Source organism: Pogona vitticeps, chromosome 3 (assembly GCF_051106095.1).
Source record: "Pogona vitticeps strain Pit_001003342236 chromosome 3, PviZW2.1, whole genome shotgun sequence".
Classification (NCBI taxonomy): domain Eukaryota; kingdom Metazoa; phylum Chordata; class Lepidosauria; order Squamata; family Agamidae; genus Pogona; species Pogona vitticeps.
Window position 1 is genome coordinate 89,960,804 of NC_135785.1, and position 24,249 is coordinate 89,985,052.

Sequence of the window (24,249 nt, forward strand, 5' to 3'; positions counted from 1 at the left end):
TTTTGTAGTCTGCTGCGTGTTTCCATGATTTTTTTTCTTCAAAAGAGATAATAAAATATCTTTTAAAAATATGTCAGTATTTTCAGGCTCCTGTTAAAGAACATTAAAGTAAAATAGCTTGGAGGGCCCTGCACTGGCTTCATTGCTTTGGCTGCTCCCCAATTTGAATTTTTATCAGGAAGGTTTGAATTTCCAATGCAGTGAGGTACAAGGTTAAATAAAATGAGATGGAATTTCCTTTTTACCTACTCAGAAATGAGTTAAGAGAAATTGCATTCAGACTGGTGGTAGATTTATTTGTTGGACTCGCAGTCCAAGAAAATAATACAGGAAACATGATACTGACAGAATCATCAGAAGTTGAATGCTTAGTTTATTGCTTTTATTCCCCAGTCCTAACCCTATTAAATTACAAGTAAATCCCAGTGATCCCAGTCAGAGCAGCTTCCAATGCTCAAGACTATAGACAAGTAGTTATATTTCATATTGTCCGAGGAGGCCAAAGTGTGACCTATTCTCTTTGAAATGTCCTTAATTTTATTAACTGGAGAAAGGAAGAGAGACAGACAGAACACATTTTCTTTTGCCCACTACATTGTGTATACATCCAAAAGGGAACAGTCATCCTATAGATGTAAACCATGGTTTAAACTGGTCTAGTGATCTTGGTGTCTCTTACTCATAAACTCCTCAATACACACACTATTGGCAGTTGCAGAATTCACTAAAATGCTTTGGGGTTTTTTTATCTTTTTCTGTTACAATCTTCTAAGCCCCGGTGTTCTAAATGGGGAAGGGGTTGGAAGTGTTCCTTGTGATACCTAAAGGATAAATTAAGATGTGGTAGCTTACTGATGTAAATGGATTTGAACAGGATTAATGGATTTGAACAGGATTATCTGTCTGGATGGATGAAAACTGTGCCTGAAATGCAGTCTTAAGTCCCAGACAGCGTAGACTCATTGTATCCATGTGAATTACACAGATGTTGACTGGGTTTGTGCAATGGATTCAGTGGAACGTCTCTAGCAGGGACTTGGAGGTTGACTTCAGTAAACTTTATGCTGTGTTACGTTACGTTATGTTGTTTGTTTATAGTATTTTTACCCCGGCTTTCTCCTTAAAAGGACCCAAGGCAGCTTACATCATTAAAAGACAGTATAAAAGCTAACAACTAGTAAACAAGAACTAAAAAGAATCAAGCAGATATCATACTTTTTAGGTATTTGCTTGATACTTTATAAACCTGTACTTTATAGGTTAAAATCAACTGCTTGAATTCATTTGGAAACAGATCAGCAACAATTGAAGCTGCTGTAATGGGGGGGGGGGGGGGTATGTGATCCCTGTAATCTGCCCGAGTAGTCAGTAGCTTGGCTGCTGCATTTAGGACCTGCTGAAGTTTCCAGACTTCACTTTCCATAGTCAGCCCCACATAGAGAGCATTGCGGTAATCCAGTAATTAAGGCATGTGTCACTGTGGCCAGATCAGACATTTCCGGGAATGGGAAATGTACTAGTTTTAATTGTGCAAAAGCACTTCTGACCACTGCTGAGACTTGGACATCCAGGCTCAGAAATTTTAGTCTGCTTCTCATCAAAGCTAACTTCCCCATTACTGTTTGCCCTGTAGTGAAGGCTTACAAAAATATACATTGAGGCTGAAGCTTGTAAAATTATATTTAAGTGACTAGGAACAAAATAATAGTTACCATCATAGGTAGAATTTTCTACAGGTTATTATTTCCTTTTTCATTATTCAACTCTAACTAAAAATGGATGCCTCTAATTACTTTTTTTTTTTAAATCAAATGTTATAAGCCACTGGCCTGTAGTACAAAACACCAGAGTAATAATGCTGCTTTTATATTTATAAAAGTTAAGATAGCTATGGTAACACTGCAAAAATAATCAGTAGTTTATGCATGGTCTATTTTTGGTGTAAATCATAATCATATTGTCATAATAGATTATAAATGGAAGAAAGTGTAAGCATGTTCTTCTTTGTATGTCCTTTGATTAAGGGAAGCTTCTATTAAATTAAACTTTAATAAGATAGAAAGCGTAACATCTGTTAGCTGCCATTTATCAACAACATGTTATTTCCATCAGAAATGAAACACTCCTGAATTGGTGGGAATGATAGTATTTGTTACAAAGGGGATAAAAAGCAATTATGGGTTGGTAAACGTATTACTATATAACATTTAATTGCGGGTGTTATAATATGATGTTGATTGGGCCATACTAAGGGATTCTCACCTTCTATCAAGGCAGGTCTAGAATAGCAGTTTCTGCAGCGCTGAGTCAAGAAGACTTTAGTTTCGGCGTGAGTTTACTGTGGAAGTTGTCCTTATGTTTTGATTTCCCCCCCTCTCCACCCCCTGAAGGTCAAGCCAGTAATTCATGTATGTCCCTAAAAGATAAGGCTCCTATTCTCATCTAAACACTGTCCCTTATCTCTCTTTTGCAGTTTGAAGAGATAAGTTTAGCTATTTGCATCACTTTAGCTTTAATCCACCCACCTACATATTTATTGCTAGTTTAAACTAATACTGTATGCTGTTGTATGACCAAAATATTTCATAATGTCTTCTTTCTTTCTTTTTAAAGATAAAAATGCTGTATTTTAATATATATGGAAAAATCTGTATTTCATTTGTCAATATGTGTGCATCCAGATAAAAGTGATTAAAGTTGCTGCTAGTGGGATTTTTGGGCTTTGATCAAACCCAGCATGGCCAACAGGTTCTTCAAAATGCCAGATGCAGGGGAGTGGTATCAGGAGACAGGTATCTAGTTGTCTCGTATGCTCCCAGAGGCATCTGGTGGGGCCACTGTGAGATACAGGAAGTTGGACTACATGGGCCGTTGGCCTGATCCAGCAGGGCTTGTCTTATGTTCTTATGATGGGCCTTTAGGTGACCGGTAGGTGTAGAGAATTTTCATGAAGAACATGAGTGAAGTCTACTTCAGTTAATCATGGGATTTAGGATAATTTAAGGCAAAATTCTTCATTTCTAATGGTAAAGATTTCAGGAGACCCATAGAGTGGCTTTGGGAGATTTTGAGCATGTACTTAATTGGATTGGACAGTACATTGTTTATATGGGTTAATACAATTGAAAGAAGCTGTACAAGGCATGCAGGCTGAATATGTACTAAATGTGACATTATTTAATATTTTGAATTTGACTTAACATATTGGTCGTCAGTATCTTCAAGACTACGGTGAATCACTGAGGAGTGGCAATGTAGTGGAGGTGCTACCAATTAATAGATCTGTTCTTGTGACATTCCAGTTGAGTCATTCATTTAATTCACAATACATTGTTTTTCTCTTTTCCAGAAAATATATATTGCATACAAGCAATCTAAAATATTCAATTTATATTAGCTGGAATAATGCATTTGATTTACTGGATGTGAAGGGAAGAAATGTAATATATTCATACTTCCCTTCCATGGAATTTTATGTATCATTGAGTTCATGAGGATGGGTTTTGAAGAAACAATTTTATCTTTTTGCTCTTTCAGTGTTTAAACATATTATAACTTAAACAGTGTCTGTATAAATTATAATATGACATTATAAATAATTTTTATAATAGTGGAGTGCTAACATAGTTTTATTTACTAGCATCAACATTTTGTTGAAGTGCTGCGGCATCAGTGTAAACCATTATTTAAGCTGAACCCTAAACAAACTAATGGTTCAAATCCCTTTTTGCACAACTATGCTATGTACAGCTGATGATGTCATCAGTAGTTTGTTTTCAATTAAACACTTTGTATTTCCTTCCCAAATTTCCCATGTAATCCCTTTCATAGTCAGGAAGGAGGAAATCTTTAATTACTGAACATAACCACCACAAGTAAAGTAAACCATATGGCAATGATTTCCAGCTAATAAAGCTTCCTTTTTGGTACTACGGCTCCCATGGTTTCTCAGCAATGAAAGGGCTTAGACGAGAAATGTTGGAGCTTTGGGACAAAATGTTTAATTTCTGAAAAACCACCACTGCTGACGACATAAGTAGTCTTACGCAGTGTAGTTGCGTGCACAGGATTTCAGCCATTGACTTATTGCCTTTGAACAGATTATTTACATTAGGGCTGCATGGGAAAACCCACATAAACTCACCAATAATCTCTGCCATCTGATTTACATTCAGATTTACAGCAAGGTTGGGGAGCCTTTGGATGATGTGATGGATACAGTCTGTGGAAATTCATCACACAGCCTGTAATTGCATCTGTTTCTCTCTCTAATGAGTGACTGGAGATAAAAAGCTATATCAAGTCTGGGAAGTTGTTACTTGGGGCAGGCTGATTTGAGATTTTGGTTTGTGACTTCAGAAGAAGTTTATCTGGGGCTTAGTCCTGAGCAGATAATCTTGGGATCCAGCTTGGTGAAAAGGAGTCCAAATTATTAAGAATTACGCCTGACCCTGCGGGCTTTGCTTTCACCCTTCCCTTAGCCCTTAGAGGGTTCCTAATACATGACATCAATACAGAGTAGATGCTTTGACATATGTTTGTCTGATGTCAAAAGCATTACTTTTTTAAAACTACTTCTCCCAAAATCCCGTAATCAACATGGCTGTGATATTCTGGTACTTTTAATCTAAAATACTGTAGTACTGTTTCTAAGAGATTCACTTCATTTCTTTCCAGTACTCTGTTCCTTCCTTCTTTTGCTGCCATATTGCATCTCCTCTAGTCAGTTTTTCTTACATGTTTAGTCATTCATCATAAATTTGTGGAGCTGAGAATGTTCATATTATGTTGGTAGCATGGTCAGATCCTGTTGTTCGGATCATCTTGACTCCAGAAATTATTGAACTGTAGCTCCCACCGATGTTGCAAATCATAAGGAAGTACAATACAGTTAGGAGCAATATTAATGCCCTCTCCTTGATGTGGCCACTTTTCACACTATGTTTGGCCATTGTGACACAGGTGCACTGTTGATTGAGAATTTTCCCATTGAACCACACTGGGAATCACATCACATCCTGTTGCTTGAGTCATCCTGACCTGACTTGTAGAGAATGACCCCTTTAGCCCACATTGTGGTGACTGCTCCCTGTGCATTGCCTGCAAACCTCCTGCTTATCTCTGCAGACTCAGAAATACCATACTTCTGTTGTTGTAATTGTTGTGTTCCCTTGAGTTTTCCTTGTTGCACACAGCAACTTTCCTGCTGTTTTGATCACACCAAGTAGTTTCACAACTACGTACGGAATTGTGTGTAAGTAGCATGTCAACACTTTTTCTCTGTAGAGAGTTTCTTTATAGGAAATATAGCATTTAGGAGGTGGCCTTGAACCAGTCTTGTATACAAAATGCCGATACTTCTTGGAACATTATTATTTCACATATATACATGTATTTTCCTATTCTTTTTAAAATATAACTGTACACTTGCAGTATGTCCCAAGTTCACATTTAAACATACATTTAAATATCACAGTCCACTTCCATTTGAAGTCCTCATTGTAGAGGATGACTTTTTTCTCTCTTTTCACTCACAAAAAATTTAGATACGACCTTGTGAAGGTTCTTGGCATGAACAAGTCACACATTTCTTCATTTAATCTTAATGTTGTGCAAACATTTGAGAGTGGAATAAATCTTCAATACTATCAGTTTCTACTGAAAACTCAATAGGTACATTCTTTTCAGCATTAGCCTTGCTCTGCCATAAAAGCATGCAACTAATCCTGTTCAAGCAGGAAATTTAATGGCTTAAAGTTGAAGAGTGGTGATAGGAAAATCATTCCTATGCCTTCCTAATATGGTGGGGGCCAGGTTAGAAGTGCAGAGGAATAATATTCTGCTTTGAACTAAATTCTCTTCAGAGATTACTTGTACTGGATGTCCTATGCGCTTTAGAGACACGCGTTAGAGGTTTTGATTGTGATTTCCTCCATCTGTTAGCCTGTGAATCAGTATTATCCAAATGAAAGATTTTATCACTTTTTGTCAGTGGATATTAATATTATTTAGGAGCAAATTTTGTTTTCCCAGAATTCTAATTAAATAAATCACAGATAATCTATTTTCCTTGCTTGCTACTAGAATAATGTTTATTTCCTTTAAATAATTGCTAATAAAAGTTCACATTTCTTTGCAGTTTTATAGTCATTTAGAATTGCCAGTAGACCCAGCACCAATACTCAGCATTGCTGACAACCTGCTGATGGGCCATATAATTGCTCATTGCACCATTTTGCATTACCAAACTATGTCAATGTCACCCGTCCCTCTGCCTAATTTTCTGATGCCTTCAGAAACTCTCATATAGTGTAACTGCTGACATTCACTGTGTCATGTTTTTTACAATGGGATGTGGAAACTGCCGCGCACCCCCAGGGCCCTCAGCAGTCTTACAGTCCCATTTATTATTACATTGTTATGTAGTAATAATGCCTGGGGACATTTTTTTCCATAGTTTGAGCCTATCTCAGGGCCCTCCCACAGTCACAAGTTTTAAATTTAAAAAATAATAAATTACAGCCACTAGAGGTCCCAGGGTGGGCTATTAGTCGTTTAAAATCCTATTTTATAAGAATTGTTTGTTTGTTTCTGTGTAGGGCTTGTTGGAGCTAGTGCAACCCTCCAAAGTCTGAGGATGGGCCTCAGTGGCCCCTGAACCTTTGAAGGTGCCCGTCCCTATTCTAAAAGGACCAGATACATTTAGCTTTTCCCTGTGGTATGCCACTGCCATTCCCCTCAAATGCACTCTGCAGTATTGGCATCAGGCACAAGTGTTCATGAGGAGGATTCTTAGGTAGCTGGTGTCCATGACAGAATGTAGTCCCATTTTGTAAATGGTTCTTTCCAAGCACGGAGCTCCAGCAAGGAGGGATTGCTGAAAATAAAAGGCAGCAAAATTGGGTGGAATCCTGATGGTGAGACAAGCATTGTTGGCAACAGCAGACCACAGATAACAGGTTGATATCTTAAGCAGTACAATGCAGAGGATCCACCGAAATCTGCCAGTAACCTAGACAGCTGATGCCTAAAGGTGATGAAGAAAGGTTCATTTGGTTTTGTTTTAGAAACATATTCTCAGAAATTGATGTGTATACTTAAAGGTAAAGGTTCCCCTTGACATTTTTAGTCCAGTCGTGTCTGACTCTAGGGGGTGGTGCTCATCCCGTTTTCAAATGTTTGTCCAAAGACAGTTTCCGTTGCCACGTGGCCAGCATGACTAGGGAACACCGTTTTACCTTCCCACCGAGGTGGTACCTATTTATCTACTCGCATTTGCATGCTTTCGAACTGCTAGGTTGGCAAGGAGCTGGGACAAAGCTACGGGAGCTGACTCCATTGCGTGGATTCGATCTTATGACTGCTGGTCTTCTGACCCTGCAGCACAGGCTTCTGCGGTTTAACCCACAGCGCCACCACACCCCTATAGGTGTATACTTAGAGCAGTGCAATTTTCATAGATGGGTAAGAGGTGGTTTTTTGTGTGTGCTGTATTTACCCCCAGTGCATGTAAATGAATCCTGTGCTCTAGTTAAAATCTTTAAGTTTGACTGAAATCTGAAAACATTCCTTTTCCCTCTATGATGTTACATATATTCTGCTGTTTCTTAACAGAAGGACAGAAGGAAACATCAAAATGTGCAATAACCTCTATTTTATTTAATTATTCATTGGCTGGTTTTTCCACAATTATCTTGCATTTCCACTTGCAGACTTTTCTGTGCAACTTCTATGCAAATGACAAGAGAGAATGTCAATTAGTTTGTTAAAGTTTCACATAATAACAGTTATTCTGGATGAATATATAGAGCGTGATTATGATGACTTCAACGATGTCTTCCAGAGAACGCTGCAGTTGAGAGTGTAATGGATAATATTCAAAGAAATCTTCAATTTTTTCTATATGGTTTGGGATTCCTAATACTCCTGTGAATAGCACAAGATGGAGCAGTGGGAATTCTTTGAAACAGAAATATTTGGCATTTGCTTTGGCACTATGTTTCTGAACTGCAGATATTTGCTCAAATCCTGTGCAGCGTTTTCCCAGTTGATCCTGGTAAATATGATGAGATCTTTGGTAAATAGCCCAGAATGGCCCTGGCTGCCAGATGGGCAGTATACAACAACAACAACAACAACAACAACAACAACAACAACAACAACAGTTATTGTTATTGTTATTGTTTAAGAGCAGTGCTTTTTGGCTAGGCATGGGCAACCTGTGGCCGTCCAGATGTTGTTGGACTCCAATTCTCACAATTTCCTTAGCATTGGTTTTCTTGGCTAGGGCTAATGGAAGCTTTTGTCCACCAATATCTAAGGTCATCTTATCCTGAACAGGGAAATTGACAATTGCTCTTCTTGGTTGTTATCACTGATTTGGGCAGTGTATTGTATTTGCTCTTGTACACATTTCACTTAAAAGCAAAAATAAATATTAACATTTTATATGCAAAGAAACTGCCAAGCCCACAGAGAAGAAAAGTGGGAGATAGCAGATACCAGTTTCTATGTATATGATACCTTGACATAGAATGCTATTTTCTGCAGTTCTGTTGTTGCATTCTTTGCTTGAGAAAGGCCAATAAACCTACTCTTGAATTCTCACTTAGTCATTTGTGTTGTGCCTTTATCTTACGCTGCAAAGCAAGTTGTGCTGGAGGCAAACTGGGCTTTCCACTTTCCTGGAAGAGGCAGACAACCACTTCACATGAATGGACTCACATTGTAAGCTGCCTGATATAAACAAGCATTGGGACTGAGTTTAAACTCCCTCGTTGGCTTCGTTTGACATTATCCAGATGGTAACCCTCTGGCAAAGATTCTGCATTGGGGCTGGGATATATGATGATAGTTGGTGTGGGAATACAAATAACAGCTTTCATGCAAGTTTGGGCAGGAGACAGAATGTTGGTGGGCCCAGGGCTTTCTTACTTCAAGATATTTCCTGGCAAGGAGAATATCATATAGATGTCAGAGACATGCTTCCTTCATAGAATAGCAGTAGGTGTCTGCTAGCGTAGATGTCACTTCAAAGATTCAATCCACTTTTTCCTTTCCTGGAGTGGTGCTTAAAATATAAAGAACAGCAGAAAGGATCATTTCATTCATCCAAAATCTATATTAGAATACTACCTTCCTTGTCCCGGTCTAATGGTGTATTTTTCTTGTTCAGAAGTTTGGCCATATGTTGTGCCCTAGACTGGCTTATCAAAGGTGTTACATCAATATCGATTTTTTTAATATGGAATTTTTCTTACAACTAACATCAAAACTGTCTCCGGCTTTATTCTTGCATGTCTCAAAATTGTGTGTGTGCGGGGGGGGGGGGTTGTGTCCAGTCTTGGTTCTGGTTTGTTTTTGGTATGAGTCTTTTAATGACATTTGTGAAGGAGGTGATGAAGTCCATACTTAATCTAATCCAGTGGTTCTTAACCTTTTTGAAAGAAACGCCCCCTTGAGCCATTGAGGAAGTTATCATCGCCCCCCTCGCCATGGTGATGATATCTTATTTATTTATTTATTTATTTATTTATTTATTTATTTATTTATTTATTTATTTATTTATTTATTTATTTATTTATTTATTTATTTATTTATTTATTAATTACACTTAAATCTAATGACCCCTGGAAAAAATTGAATTCCAAGAAAATGAAATGCCCTCAAAAAGTAACATTTAATGATTTAGTTGCAAGCGAATTTTAAGAAGCAAAAAGAAATATAAAAAGGGCATAAAAACAAACCGCAATGCAGGAACTAAAAATTTCAAGACAAAAACTCTGAAACTAAATTAAGATTGGAGGAAAATATATATTCATGCACACTGTAAAAAGGCTTCACAGGTTTGGCTTGCTCCAGCGCCCCCCTACCGCCCCCCTTCTGCTCCAGCGCCCTCACACCGCCCCTTTTCGTTCTACTGCCCCCCTGAGAAATGAAATCGCTCCCTGGGGGGCATTATCGCCCACGTTAAGAACCACTGATCTAATCTACCACTTTTCTGTGTCTGAAATTACCGGGATTACTGTATAAATCTTGATGAAGAAAGTAAGGTTTACTTTCAAGTAGACTAGCAGTGCACAATCAGCTGCCCTTTGCTGGTCCCCTTTGATCTCCCAAAGCTAACAGAACCCCACCCACATTTCCCCGCAGCACAGCTGATCAAACATATGAAAAGCTGGATGGTCCGCTAATCCACTGGGCACATCATTAGCACATTTGCTCAGTGGGGGGGGGGGAGTCATGTTGCTCCCTGATTTCTGATTTTGCCTAGTAGTATCAGGTAAACAACTCTATGTGTGGAGATTACTGTAGATACGGTGTTGGTGAGCATGTGTCAGTTTGTGCATGCATTCATACCTCTGAGGGTATATATACAAACTGTATATGACCCTGAGGGGGGTGAAAAGCCTGTATGTCCCTGAAATGGAAAGGACTTAGAATTCGATATTTCCCTGCACCTCACTTGGTTGTCATGTTGGGTTTCTTCTTGCAGTCTAGATAGAAGTGTTGGACTCTTCATTTTTCCCATTTTGCCATCCCAAGAAAATGTTTTCTATGTTTTCAATCTCAGAATTCTATTTCTGTTTCATTATATGCATTTATATCAGGGACTCTCTTACTGTTTTCAGTCATACACCCATTCAGTTTCTTCTGTATTATGGGAAAGGACCGAACATTGCATATAAAGTTTTGCATATGGATGTCCATGTGTATTAGTTTAGGAAATTATATGTAGCGAGAGCCCATAATTCTGGGAGGGAACCATTAGAGACAAGCTAAAGACGAGTGTTGGGCAGAATTTAAAACAGTTACTCTTTTGAACTAAAATTCCTAGTGTCTCTTAGTCAATGTGACCATTGGCTATGCTAATTGAAAGATTTCATTAGTCTCATATATATATGGGTTGTATCAGCACTAAACGATTTTTTTCTTTTTTCTTTTTAGAAAACATCTGCAGCAGATGTTTTCTCACATATATATATGTGAGATATATATTAACAAACAAAATATACTAGGAGAGATTCAAGCTGCTGTTGAAAACTGCTGCAGATGTTTTCTAAAAAGAAAAAAGAAAAAAATCGTTTAGTGCTGATACAACCCTAACATCAATTTTCTGCTTCTGTCTTATTATTTCATCACATGTGTTCATCTCTATAATGTATTTCTTTCCCTCTAGCTCCTCAGAGGAACTTTGAAATTGCTTTCAAGATGTTTGATCTAAATGGGGATGGAGAAGTAGATATGGAAGAATTCGAACAGGCAAGTCTTTTTACCCCCTTCCCCAGAGGCTTATCATGTGAGAAGATAATTTTTCACAGTTACTCTGTTTTCCTGTTTTACTGGCATTTATGGGCAACATTCTGCCTTTAAGAGTATATACCGTAATTCATCTGTAAAGTCATGGCTGCATGACTTCCGAGTTTTAAAGGATTTTCAAGTGAAAATCAGACACATGCATCACATATTGGTGGTTTGTCTTATAGTTGAGTGCCAATCTTTTTTAAACATTTTTTTAGATTTTTGTCCCTTTTATGGTCATTTTGCTGTAATTTGCGGATTCTTTGGCTGAAAGAACCAAGGAAATAATCTGCAGACTGCTTGATCACATGGGTAGAAAGGAGGAATAATTTTTCACAGCCCCCCCACTGCATTGTCTTTTGTGTCCTAAAAAATTCTAAGATTGGTGGAATCACCAGGAATTGTATGAGATGGCACAAGGAGTGTACAGGGGAAGAAAGACTCAACAACTTGCTGTCTTCCTCGAGTAGGACTGTATTTTTGGTAGGAGTGTAATTACAGTACCTCTGTACCACTTCAACTGCTGTGACTCCATTTTAAGGAGTACTTGAATATATATTTTGATGATGTACTTAGAACTGTCTGCTGTAATTCAGGGGAATGCACTCACCTTCTCTAGTGCAGAATTTTTAGTATTACACCAAACTACAAATCCTAGGATTCTGTAGGGTGGAGCCATGGCAGTTAAAGTGCTGTGGTTCTAATACAACTTATATAGTGCAAATGCACTCTAGGGAGCCTTTGCAAGATTCGCTTCCTTCTAGGAGTGGAAGAAGTCTTTCTGATCACAGAGGGAACATTTTACATCCAACCTGTAGACTTTTCCCATGTCTCAGCTATTCCTATCCAGTGGCTGAAATCCTGTTGCTAGAGAATAGGCCAAATGTATCAGTGGAACTTGTGAAGAAGTTGACTCACCAAATCCCCAATGATTCAATGGACCTACTCTACTGTGACTTACTACTCTAGGCCAAAGGATTTCAGCCACTGGGTAGTTCTTTTTTGTGTACATTTCTTACACAGAATCATGAGCACTTAAAGTACATCTGTTCACCTGGGCATTCTTCTCACAAGAATACTTGCCATAGACATCTGGGTGGGGAAAGTTATCCATTGATACAAAAGGTGGTTATTTGAAGTAGCCCTGGAAGCCATTTATAAGGTATAAATGACTGTATCATAAATTATATCGTATCCTAGTTAAAAGTGTCCGGCACAATTTTTTTGTCAGATATTTTTCTCAGTTATATTTGTATTTTGAAATAAAATAATTTCCTATAATGCAGCTTCCAAAAGAGTTGTGTTCACCTCAGTTGATGCTTTTAGCTTAGGATTTCTATTTACTTTCTTTCTGAAAATCTTCAGTTTCTATGGGTCTTACGGTATGTTTACAAAACAGGCAGGCAGAGTGGATTAGAGGATATATATATCTCCAAGGGATCAATTCCCTCTCCTCAAACAAAGGACTTTTTAAAAAATATATCCTTTAATATATATATTAAACTCCTTTATATATAAAGGGGTCCTCACCATATGAGTTTTCTGTTAGAGAGAATGATTGTTCAAGTAGTGTCAAAATACCCTATTTTCCTGAAAATAATCCCTAACCTGAAAATAAGCCCTAGTATGATTTTTCAGGATGCTCGTAATATAAGCCTACCCCCAAAATATGCCCCAGTTAAGTGAAAGCCTGCCATCCACAATTGTGTAGCATTGTGCAGCAACCAGAAGAAGATGACATGACTGTAAAATAAAACATCCCCTGAAAATAAGCCCTAATGTGTTTTTGAAGTAAAAATTAATATAAGACCCTGTCTTATTTTTGGGGAAGCACAGTACCTAGCAGGCAGAAAAGCTTCACCACTTTCTAATGACATGGCAGGTTGCCAACAAAACTAGTCTTTGGTCCTTTTTTTACATGTTGTAGAATCTAATTTGCTTTGTTTTCAGTTTGAAAACTTGCAATTTCACTTAAACTGCTGTTTCCCATGGAAAAATGTATTAACCCCTCTGAACCTCATAAAATACTTTTAGAGTTTGATTTTTTTTTAAAAAAAATCTATGGAGTCTGAACTGCAAGGTAGGGAGAGGAAGTAAACACATATTTAGAGAAAGGAAAGCATTGAAGCTGGCTGTGTGACAAGACAAAAAAGTGTAATTGAAAGGAAGAGATTTGGAAAGGAAGAAATTAAGTGCTTAATGATTATCTGAATTGTAATTGAAATATACAGGCAAGAAACAATATTATATTTTAGTACTGTATTTATAATGTATGAAGATTTGCAATCCGGTGGATTCTAGTTATGAAAAATAGCTAGCAAATTTTTTGGAGTGAGCTCCAAAAATATTATTGCAAAATTAAATCGCAGCATGGTTGAGAAGGTTTTTTTTTTAACAGACATTAGAACTTGAAAATACCTGACTATCCTTCTCCAAATTTGGCACTGAGCAAGCCCATTCTATCCACTGTCACTCTGTCAAGTGTGGTGCTGGTTCAACGACTTGTAATGTCTTGTGGAGTTCTCCTGTCCACCTCTTAATATCCATGGTAGCTGATGCAACAATTAAGAGTCCCTTAACAGAATACGGTATTTAGTATCCTCATCTGGACTTGACTCTCACTACAATGGGGATAAATATATAGCACATGTGTTTGTACTCCTTGCATCTAAAGAAGTGGATTTTGATCTGCAAAAGATCACAATGAAATAAATCTGTTACTCTGAAGTGCTGCAGTATTTTACCATTTTGTCCTGCCCCATGCCCCACTTTATTTTTGCCAACATGTTTAATAGCTTAACTTTACAAATGTAAATTTATTGTTCTTGGACAACAGCTAGAGGAAACCTTTTTTTCCCCACCAAGGGAATTACAAAAGTGCCATTAAGCCAGTGTTTGTTTTTAAAAGGAAAAATGCAGATTGGGTAGTTTGTCTCTAATAGTAGGTAGGCAAATCTGTGCTTTTATTGATCTCTGATGCTCACAATATATTATCCTAATCCTCCCAACCAGTTGGTTTACATTTAGCTATTAAAAGATGTCCTTCAAGGTTGTCTCATTTTCCTCCCTCATAGGAAGATTACAGTTTAATGCATCTTCCTAATGAATATTAACTTCTTGGCACTTGCTAGCTCTCTGACCACTTTAGAAGGTTGTATTTTCCATTGTCTCCTTCATGGATTGCTGCCTTGTTGTGGCAAAGGGGCTTGAGTAACTCAGAGAAGCTATGGGCTATGCCATGTAGGGCCACCCAAGACGGACAGGTCATAGTGGAGAGTTCCGACTAAACGCAATCCACCTGGAGTAGGAACTGGCAATGCCACTCCAGTATCTTTGCCAAGAACGCCCCATGATCAGAAACAAAAGGCTAAAAGATATGACGCTAGAAGATGGGCCCCTCAGGTCGAAAGGCGTCCAACATGCTACTGAGGAAGAGCGGAGGATAAGTACAAGTAGCTCCAAAGCTAATGAAGTGGTTGGATCAAAGCCAAAAGGACGCTTAGCTGTGGACGTGCCTGGAAGTGAAAGGAAAGTCCAATGCTGCAAAGAAAAATACTGCATAGGAACCTGGAATGTAAGATCTATGAACCTTAGGAAGTTGGAGGTGGTCAAACAGGAGATGGCAAGAATAAACATCGACATCCTGGGCATCAGTGAACTAAAATGGACAGGAATGGGCGAATTCAACTCAGATGATTATCATATCTACTATTCCGGGCAAGAATTCCATAGAAGGAATGGAGTAGCCCTCATAGTCAACAAAAGAGTGAGAAAAGCTGTAATGGGATACAATCTCAAAAATGATAGAATGATGTCAATACGAATCCAAGGCAGACCTTTCAACATCACAATAATCCTAGTTTATGCACCAACCACCATTGCTGAGGAGACTGAAATTGAACACCTTCTAGAACTGACACCAAAGAAAGATGTTCTTCTCATTCTAGGGGATTGGAATGCTAAAGTAGGGAGTCAAGAGATAAAAGGAACAACAGGGAAGTTTGGCCTTGGAGTTCCCAACGAAGCAGGGCAAAGGCTAATAGAGTTTTGTCAAGGGAACAAGCTGGTTATCACAAACACTCTTTTCCAACAACACAAGAGGTGACTCTATACATGGAAATCACCAGATGGGCAATATCGAAATCAGATTGATTATATTCTCTGCAGCCAAAGATGGAGAAGCTCTATACAGTCAGCAAAAACAAGACCTGGAGCTGACTGCAGCTCTGATCATCAGCTTCTCATAGCAAAATTCAAGCTTAAACTGAAGAGAGTAGGAAAAACCACTGGGCTACTCAGGTATAATCTAAACCAAATCGCTTATGAATACACAGTGGAAGTAAAGAACAGATTTAAGGAACTCGATTTGGTGGACAGAGTGCCTGAAGAACTTTGGATAGAAGCTTGTAACATTGTACAGGAGGCAACATCAAAAAACATTCCAAAGAAAAGGAAATGCAAGAAAGCAAAGTGGCTGTCCAACGAGGCCTTAGAAATAGCAGAGAAGAGAAGGGAAACAAAATGCAAGGGAGATAGGGAAAGTTACAGAAAATTGAATGCAGACTTCCAAAGAATAGCAAGGAGAGACAAGAGGGCCTTCTTAAATGAACAATGCAAAGAAATAGAGGAAAATAACAGAAAAGGAAAAGGCAGAGATCTGTTGAGGAAAATTGGAGATATTAGAGGAACATTTTGTGCAAAAATGGACATGATAAAGGACAAAAATGGGAGGGACCTAACAAAAGCAGAAGACATCAAGAAGAGCTGGCAAGAATACACAGAGGAATTATATCAGAAAGATTTGGATATCCTGGACAACACAGATAGTGTAGTTGCTGACCTTGAGCCAGACATCCGGGAGAGTGAAGTCAAGTGGGCCTTAGAAAGCCTGGCTAACAACAAGGCCAGTGGAGGTGACGACATTCCAGTTGAACTATATAAAATCTTAAAAGATGATGCTGTTTAGGTTCTACATTCAATATGCCAGCAAGTTTGGAAAACTCAACAGTGGCCAGAGGACTGGAAAAGATCAGTCTACGTCCCAATCCTAAAGAAGGGCATAGCCAAAAAGTGCGCCAACTACAGTGGTGCATCGCTTAACGAGCGCCCTGTTTAACAACAAAATCGCATAGTGATAAGGTTTTTGCAATCGCAAAAGCGATCGCATAACAATGTTTTTGAATCGGAAAAATCGCTTTGCAATGATCAGTAAGCTGTTTCGCTTACCGATTTTTGCATAGCAATTTTTTTCTAACAGCTGATCGGCGGTTCCAAAATGGCCCGCCCAAAAAATGGCCGCCCGCTCTGTTTTGGGACAGATTCCTTGCTTACCGGGCAGCGAAAATGGCTGCCGTATGGAGGATTTTCGCTTAAAGGTCAGTTTTTACCCCATTGGAACGCATTGAAGGGGTTTCAATGCGTTTCAATTGGGTTTTTAAAATCACATAGCGATGTTTTCGGTTAGCGGTGATTTTTGCCGCACCGATTAGCATTGCTATGCAAGGCACCACTGTACCGTACAATTGCACTCATTTCACACGCTAGCAAGGTTATGCTCAAAGTCCTCCAAGGTAGGCTTCAGCAGTATGTGGACTAAAAACTCCCAGAAGTACAAGCTGGATTCCGAAGGGGCAGAAGAACTAGAAACCAAATTGCTAACATGCGCTGCATTATGGAGAAAGCCAGAGAGTTCCAGAAAAATATCTACTTCTGCTTCATTGATTATGCAAAAGCCTTTGACTGTGTGGACCACAGCAAACTATGGCAAGTCCTTAAAGAAATGGGAGTGCCTGACCACCTTATCTATCTACTGAGAAACCTATATGTGGGACAGGAAGCAACAGTAAGAACTGGATATGGAACAACTGATTGTTTCAAAATTGGGAAAGGAGTACAACAAGGTTGTATATTGTCTCCCTGCTTATTTAACTTATATGCAGAATACATCATGCAGAAGGCTGGACTGGAAGAATCCCAAGCCAGAATTAAGATTGCCGGAAGAAATATCAACAACCTCTGATATGCAGATGATACCACTCTGATGGCAGAAAGTGAGGAGGAATTAAAGGACCTTGTAATGAGGGTGAAAGAGGAGAGCGCAAAAAACGGTCTGCAACTCAACATCAAAAAAACTAAGATCATGGCCACTGGTCCCATCACCTCCTGGGAAATAGAAGGGGAAGATATGGAGGCAGTGACAGATTTTACTTTCTTGGGCTCTATGATCACTGCAGATGGAGACAGCAGCCACGAAATTAAAAGACAGCTGCTTCTTGGGAGGAAAGCAATGACAAACCTTGACAGCATCTTAAAAAGCAGAGACATCACCTTGCCAACAAAAGTCCAAATAGTCAAAGCTATGGTTTTTCCTGTCGTGATGTATGGAAGTGAGAGCTGGACCATAAAGAAAGGTGACCACCGAAGAATTGATGTATTTGAATTGTGGTGCTGGAGGAGGCTCTTGAGAGTCCCCTGGACTGCAAGGAGAACAAACCTATCCATTCTAAAGGAAATCAACCCTGAGTGTTCACTGGAAGGACAGATCCTGAAGCTGAGGCTCCAATACTTTGCCCATCTCATGAGAAGAGAAGACTCCTTGGGAAAGACCCTGATGTTGGGAAAGTGTGAAAGCAAGAGAAGAAGGGGAATGACAGAGGATGAGATGGTTGGACAGTGTCATCGAATCAACCAAGATGAATTTGACCCAACTCCGGGAGGCATTGGAAGATAGGAGGGCCTGGCGTGCTCTGGTCCATGGGGTCACGAAGAGTCGGACATGACTAAATGACTAGACAACGATTTTCCATTGTAGAGAGGCTGCAGTCGAAGGCAGTGCAGATTTTTCCATGTTTACTTACTCTTAGGGATGAGAATAATAATTTTCTAGTTTCTTGTTCTCACATGTGAGGACAAGATAATTCAGGGTTTCTTTTTCTAGACTTGCATGATATTGTTCATTTCTCTCCCCTTTTAATTTTCCTGGGATAGCACAGCCAAAGAGTTTGTGTAAAGTTTGACAACTTTAGCTCTGGGCAGACTTAAATTGTTTTCTTAAGGTTCCTTATAATGACATTTGAGAATTCCTATCATGGGATGGCCTGTCCATCTCCCAGATCCATCCACAGAGCATTTTCATCTGCCCATTTGCTGGCCCATTCCACATTTTAAGTGAAGCACAGTAAAGTATTTGTCCTCAGTTCTATTCATAAGCAAGGGAGTTTTTCATTTTAGGAAGTGGAGAGATGCCATAGATTTTTTAGGAATCTGTTTTGTATTTTGTATTTTAACATGCACTTAATTATTGCACGTTTGTGTGCAATCCTGTGCATATCTCTGAATCTCTTAGAAATAAAGTGATACAAACTGTATTGTAAAGTTTCTCCCCCTGCCCAGCTTCTTAAAAGTCAGGATGGTGTTGCTTACTTGATATATATATATAAAAAAACTTACATTCAGTAGCTGCCACCACCTGTCCCCTCCTTCACCTCTCTTGGATAAAAAGAGGGTTTTTTTCCAATTCACCAACAGGTGAGAGGGCTTTTATTGTGGGATCTGCCACCTTTCCCTGGATCTAGGAAGTATTATAAACAAAAGGAAAAGATCTAAAAGTCTCCAGGCACAGTGGTGTGCTCTTTCTTTCCTTAGCTGAGGAATTCTATGGTGCATGCAGCCAGCAGAAGATGTTACAGGCTAGATTATTTCTAGGAAGAACTAAAAATATTATGTCTACAAAGAAAAACATTCAGCAAGGTCATCCAAAATAGAAATGTTGCAGAGACTGGTCTCTGGGCACAACCTAATTGCAAAATGGTATAAGAAGTACGGTAAAGAGTTAACTGTAGGCATTCTGGGAGCTTAGCACAGCCAAACCAAAGCATTCTCCCTAATGCAGCTAACTAACTTAGACCCTGATTCCAGTCGGAAGTATGTTGTCTCTCACCTCCCATTGTCCTGGGACCAACTTTTCCTCATGGCCAGCTGGAGAGTATCCAAGAAAGAACAAAAGAAGCTCTTGCTGGGTATTTAAAAGGCCCCCAGTCAGCCTGATTGAATGAGACTTCTGAATCTCCAGTAGCATCATTACCGATTTCTCAGAAGCCTCTCCTTAGGTTAATTCTTTCCAGCTTTTCTATGTATGTGTGTTGTAAACCTGTACATATACATTAGGATTCATGTCATATGTTGCTGTTTAGAGACACAGGTGGATTGGCTTTCATGACATGTATTAGGTTTATCAGATGTAGAAAAATTACTTATGGAGCCAGGTTCTGACCCTCACCCCTTGGTACTATCATTCTGTTTGTGTAGAGATGAGGTTGACAACCTGGTGCTCTGCAGCTGTTTTAGACTAGAGAGTTTGTAGTACCAGCCAGAATGGCCTGTTCACTCACCAGTTTTGAAGTGGTGGTAGCAGAGTCAGGTGGCAGGCGCAGTAGGAGAGCAAGCAGCAGCAGCAGTGGTGCTGTCATGTTGAGGCATAATGACAGCAGCCTATTTATGTAAATGTGGTGGGGTCGTAGGTTACTTGGCTATTATAAAAGGAGTTCATTACTCAAAAAGGGTTGGGAACCATAATTTAGGATACATGTTGCAGCCTGCCTTGTTACATTAGTGTTTTCTGCTCTGGCACTCTATTAGGTTCAGAGCATAATTCGCTCCCAGACCAGCATGGGCATGCGTCATAGGGACCGTTCAACTACGGGCAATACCTTGAAGACTGGCTTCAACTCTGCATTGACCACGTACTTTTTTGGAGCTGATCTGAAGGGGAAACTGACCATCTCTCACTTTTTGGAGTTCCAGCGCAAGCTTCAGCATGACATTCTCAAGCTTGAGGTTAGTGTCTGCTCCAAAGAGATCTTTGATTCAATCAGATACTGTATGTTTAGAATTAACCAGTATTTTCCTTCAGAAAATGAAGCAAAACTTTGACCTTCAATGCAATTTTAGATAATGGCTTTATTAGGTGGTTACTTTGTTTTCCATATGCCACCACAGTTTGCCAAGGTCACTGACCCTAAGCCCCCCCCCCAAATTAAAATAATAGGCAGCCCTGGATGCTGTCCTATAGATTCCCAGAATTATACAGATAGCTGTGGAAGAGAAAAGAAAGATTTGGAAGTCATAGATTAGACATAAGGATGGAGTTATATCATAAAATATCGATTTCTACTTTGCAGTGAAGTTAATAAGGTTTTGCTGTGCCCCCCCCCCTTTACTTCTTTCTGACTTCAAATTTTAGAGGTCTCTACAAGCAATAATTCCCCATCCCTTGAGTTTAAAAGCTACACAGACCTTTTCTTCTGTAAGATTTTATACATAAAGGGAATGCATCAAGCAACTGAGCAGGTTTTTATAAAAATCTGTATTAATTCTGTGTAGCTTTTGGCTTATGTCTAAATCAATATTCACTTAAAGTAATTATAAGTCTCTCAGGCCAAAAAGATCATATGCTAATCAGATTTCAGGCAATATATGATAGTTATAATTTAGTGCTATTTTTGTTAATTAAAATGGCCTGTCATGTACAACAAAGCTTGTAGTTGTCTAAAATTGATCTGTTTCTTTCTGAGAAATGTAGTCATACTGGCTCAGCTCTACATGTTCTGTGAAGATGATTATGTTGCCATGAATTTTTTTTCTCAAGGAAATATCTCCATGTGTTAGTAGAAGCTATCAGAACAAACAGTCTGGACTATTGCTGTGCCCTCAGTAGGCACACATGAAATGTTCATTTTTACATCTTTGATAAAATATTATGGGTTGGAGTTATCTGATAGCCTTCTGTAGAGGCCAGTCCTGGATCTATGGATCAGATCTTCCCTAAAACCTGCAGATCAGCAGTTCCAAAACTTGGAGTTTCAGATATTCTTAGCCTCCAACTCCTAGAAGCCATGCCCATTTACTGTGCTTTCTGTAGCTTCTAAGAGTTATAGTCCAGGAAAATCTGGGGCCTTAAACTTGGGAACCAGTCCATTCAGAGTATCTTCCCAGGACAGGAAGAGCTTCACAATCACACTTTGAAGCCAACCAAGCCAATTAACAAGGTGTTTTTGTTGGGAAGTACAGCTTTCTAGAATTTCAAACAACATTGTATTGAAATGTTGACTTCTACAACCAAGATGGACCTCATCCAGTCATGGAAGATTCCTCTCCCCCACAATACTTCAACCCTCTGGAACAGATTTTCAGAGAACATAAGGGGGGGCAGGAAAAAAAGTGGAAAAAGAAGGTCAGCAAAAATGTCATCCCTCAAATTACGCCAGTGAGAACATCTCTTGATGGAATTGCCCCAAAGAGATGTTTCTTCTTCTGGTACCAGTACAATCTAGATCCAACCTGTGATAATGAAACAAGAGATTTTAAGAGGAAGAACTGACTGTGTAGATAAGTAAACCAATAGTAATAAAAACAAATACCTTAATAGCTGTCACGATCCCCACGTGGCCCCTGCTTGTTTCACCAAACTAGGAGCTCACGCTAGGTGCCCCTCAGCTGCCACCAGTTGATTACATCAATATTACCTATTATTAATAATCGAGGTCCAGGTCCTATGTCATTTTAAAAGAACCAAATAGGAATTGTTTATTGTTACAGATGTAGATACTTCAAGCATTGTTGTTAACTCTTAACAGACATTCTCCTTTATCCCTCTCAACCACCACTCTCCCGCCCAAACTCCAAAACTATCTCTCTCAATCTCAACTCCCTATCTGAAACTCCCCTTCCTCCTGCTGAGTCTCTTATATCTCGTGATTCCGCCCTTCCAGCACTCCAGTTGGTCTATGCAGATAGCATATGAATATTCATGACCTGGGCAGATGCCACAATAGCTTCCAACATCCAGGTAGTAAAATGTAGCCCAGGAGACTTAGGCTGTAATTCTTAACAAAGATATTAGGGAGCAAGCTGCAAATGAGCACCGTGGGATTTGCTTCTCAGATAGGCATACATGCAGCAGCATTGCTAAATCTAGCAGCGTTTACACTGTAAATCAACATGTCAGAATGCCTTTTGGTTATAAAGGGCATGTCAGTCTTCACTGCAAGCTGCCAAGCACGTTGCTGACACAGCTCTGAATCCATTCCAAAGAGTGAATGTATGTGTCAACTAATATGGATTCATCTAAATAATTAAGAATGTTTGTTAAACAGCAGTGCTTTATACACTGCATAATGTACAGAAAGAGGCTGAATCCAGTTGTGAGTCCCATCTAAAGTAAATTTATTGAATTAGATTATATAGGAAGAGGCAGTCCTTCATATATCCAGGTCCTAAACCATTTAGGCTTGATCATTGTCAACACCTTGAACTCAGACCAGAAGTCTATTGGCAGCCAGTGCAAAGCCTTCAGAATTGGTGTCATATATGTTCTGAAAGGTGTTCCTATTAGCAGTCTAGCTGCTGCATAATACACTTGCTGCAGCACATATGTCATCTTCAAAGATAGCCCAACACACAATACACTCCAATAGTCTAACCAGGAGATTTCTAGGTCATGGACTACTGTCACCAGGTGATCTCTGCCCAGGTATGGTTTAGTTGACACAGCACTTGAAGCCCCAGGCACCAAGCCACTGAGCTCATATGAGCATCCAGCATCAAAGATGAATCTAGGAGTACCAGCAAACTATGCACGTGCTCTTTCAGGGGGTGCAGCTCCATTCAGTACAAGTGTCCAGCCTGGCTCCCAGACCTGAGAATCACCAAACCACTGATTTAATGTTTGTAGATGAAATAAAAGATAGAACTGAAATAACTGCAGCGGTGAAATACTTGTGCTGTGCTAGTGGCGGACACAGTGTGGTCTCTGTGTTAAATGCAGCCCCACAAGGGTCCCAGTGCTATTTCCAGCACTGTTGTGCCCCCACATCCCTGTTCTTTAAAAGTTCCTATTGTGGGGTCTCCCTGGTCTCCAATTTCTATGTCACCATGACAGAGAGCAGTGTTGTTTTCCTTTTCATTTCTTTTCATCTAATCCTGCAAATTGATGTTGCAGAAATACTTAGTATTTGCCCTCGTGACTTTCTATCCTTGGAAATGGTTACTCTGCTTTTCCCTGGGACAACAGAAGAGGTTTGCAGATGAAAATGAAATCTATGGGATTTCTTCTTGCAGACTAAGTTACTTTCATGCATGACTTGGAAGCCAAAGGCGCAGCGCTTCTTTACATAACCTTTTAATTGCTCATTAAAGTTTTGGAAACTGCTCCAGGCAGCTATTAATTCTGTCTGTCCATTTCAGACTGCAGTGCATTTGCAAGGTCAATGATATGTCAGAAATCTCTCCCAGACTCTTGGTATCCATGAAGATTTTGCTGTCACCAGAAGACATAGTTGTTAACTTAGTTGCTGCCCATTGATTGGTCTTCAGGAGCAGGCAGGAGAGGTGGAAAGTATTGGTGCTGGCCCAAGGATTCTGGGCAAGATATTTCCCTCTTCCTTCGCAAAACCACTGTTTACATTTTCACTGGATCTCTATCCCTCTTGACCACTTGTCCTACCTGTTAGCTCTCATTTATTTTGTCTTCCCTACATCTCATCAAGTTCTTAGTCCACCCACCTCACTCCAGTGACAGGGATATGTTTTATTTCCATAGAATGAGAGGTTCCCTTCTGGGCAATATTCAGAGTAATTGTTTTTGCCTACCATTCCCAGTATGTGTTTCACTGCTTGTTACACTCCAAAATGTCTCTGCTAATATCTATTCCTCTGCACTTAGAATTTTATTTTTTGTTTCTTTTCTTTGCATAAAGTAAGTTTATGAGTACTAGGCACCTCCATAATTTCTATTGTAAACTGCTTTGGGATGTTTAAAACCACAAACAATATAAACATTTTTGCGTAATTTTTAAAAGAAAACTATTTCATATTGATCAAGATTGTAGATGAATTTACACACTTCTCAAAGAAGTAGCATGTAACCAAACCAAACCAAAAGTTGTGTCA

At 39.3% G+C, this 24,249-nt stretch overlaps 1 protein-coding gene across 2 annotated transcripts in view; it reads left to right on the forward strand.

The window, feature by feature from the left end:
* MICU1 (mitochondrial calcium uptake 1) overlaps positions 1-24,249 on the forward strand; it is a 184,626-nt gene that overhangs the window by 99,541 nt on the left and 60,836 nt on the right. For both annotated transcript variants that reach the window (XM_020783150.3, XM_078391364.1), the window contains 2 exons: positions 11,180-11,262; positions 19,939-20,136. In XM_020783150.3, the coding sequence (XP_020638809.3) occupies positions 11,180-11,262; positions 19,939-20,136 (281 nt within the window). The remainder of the gene's footprint in view (positions 1-11,179; positions 11,263-19,938; positions 20,137-24,249) is intronic.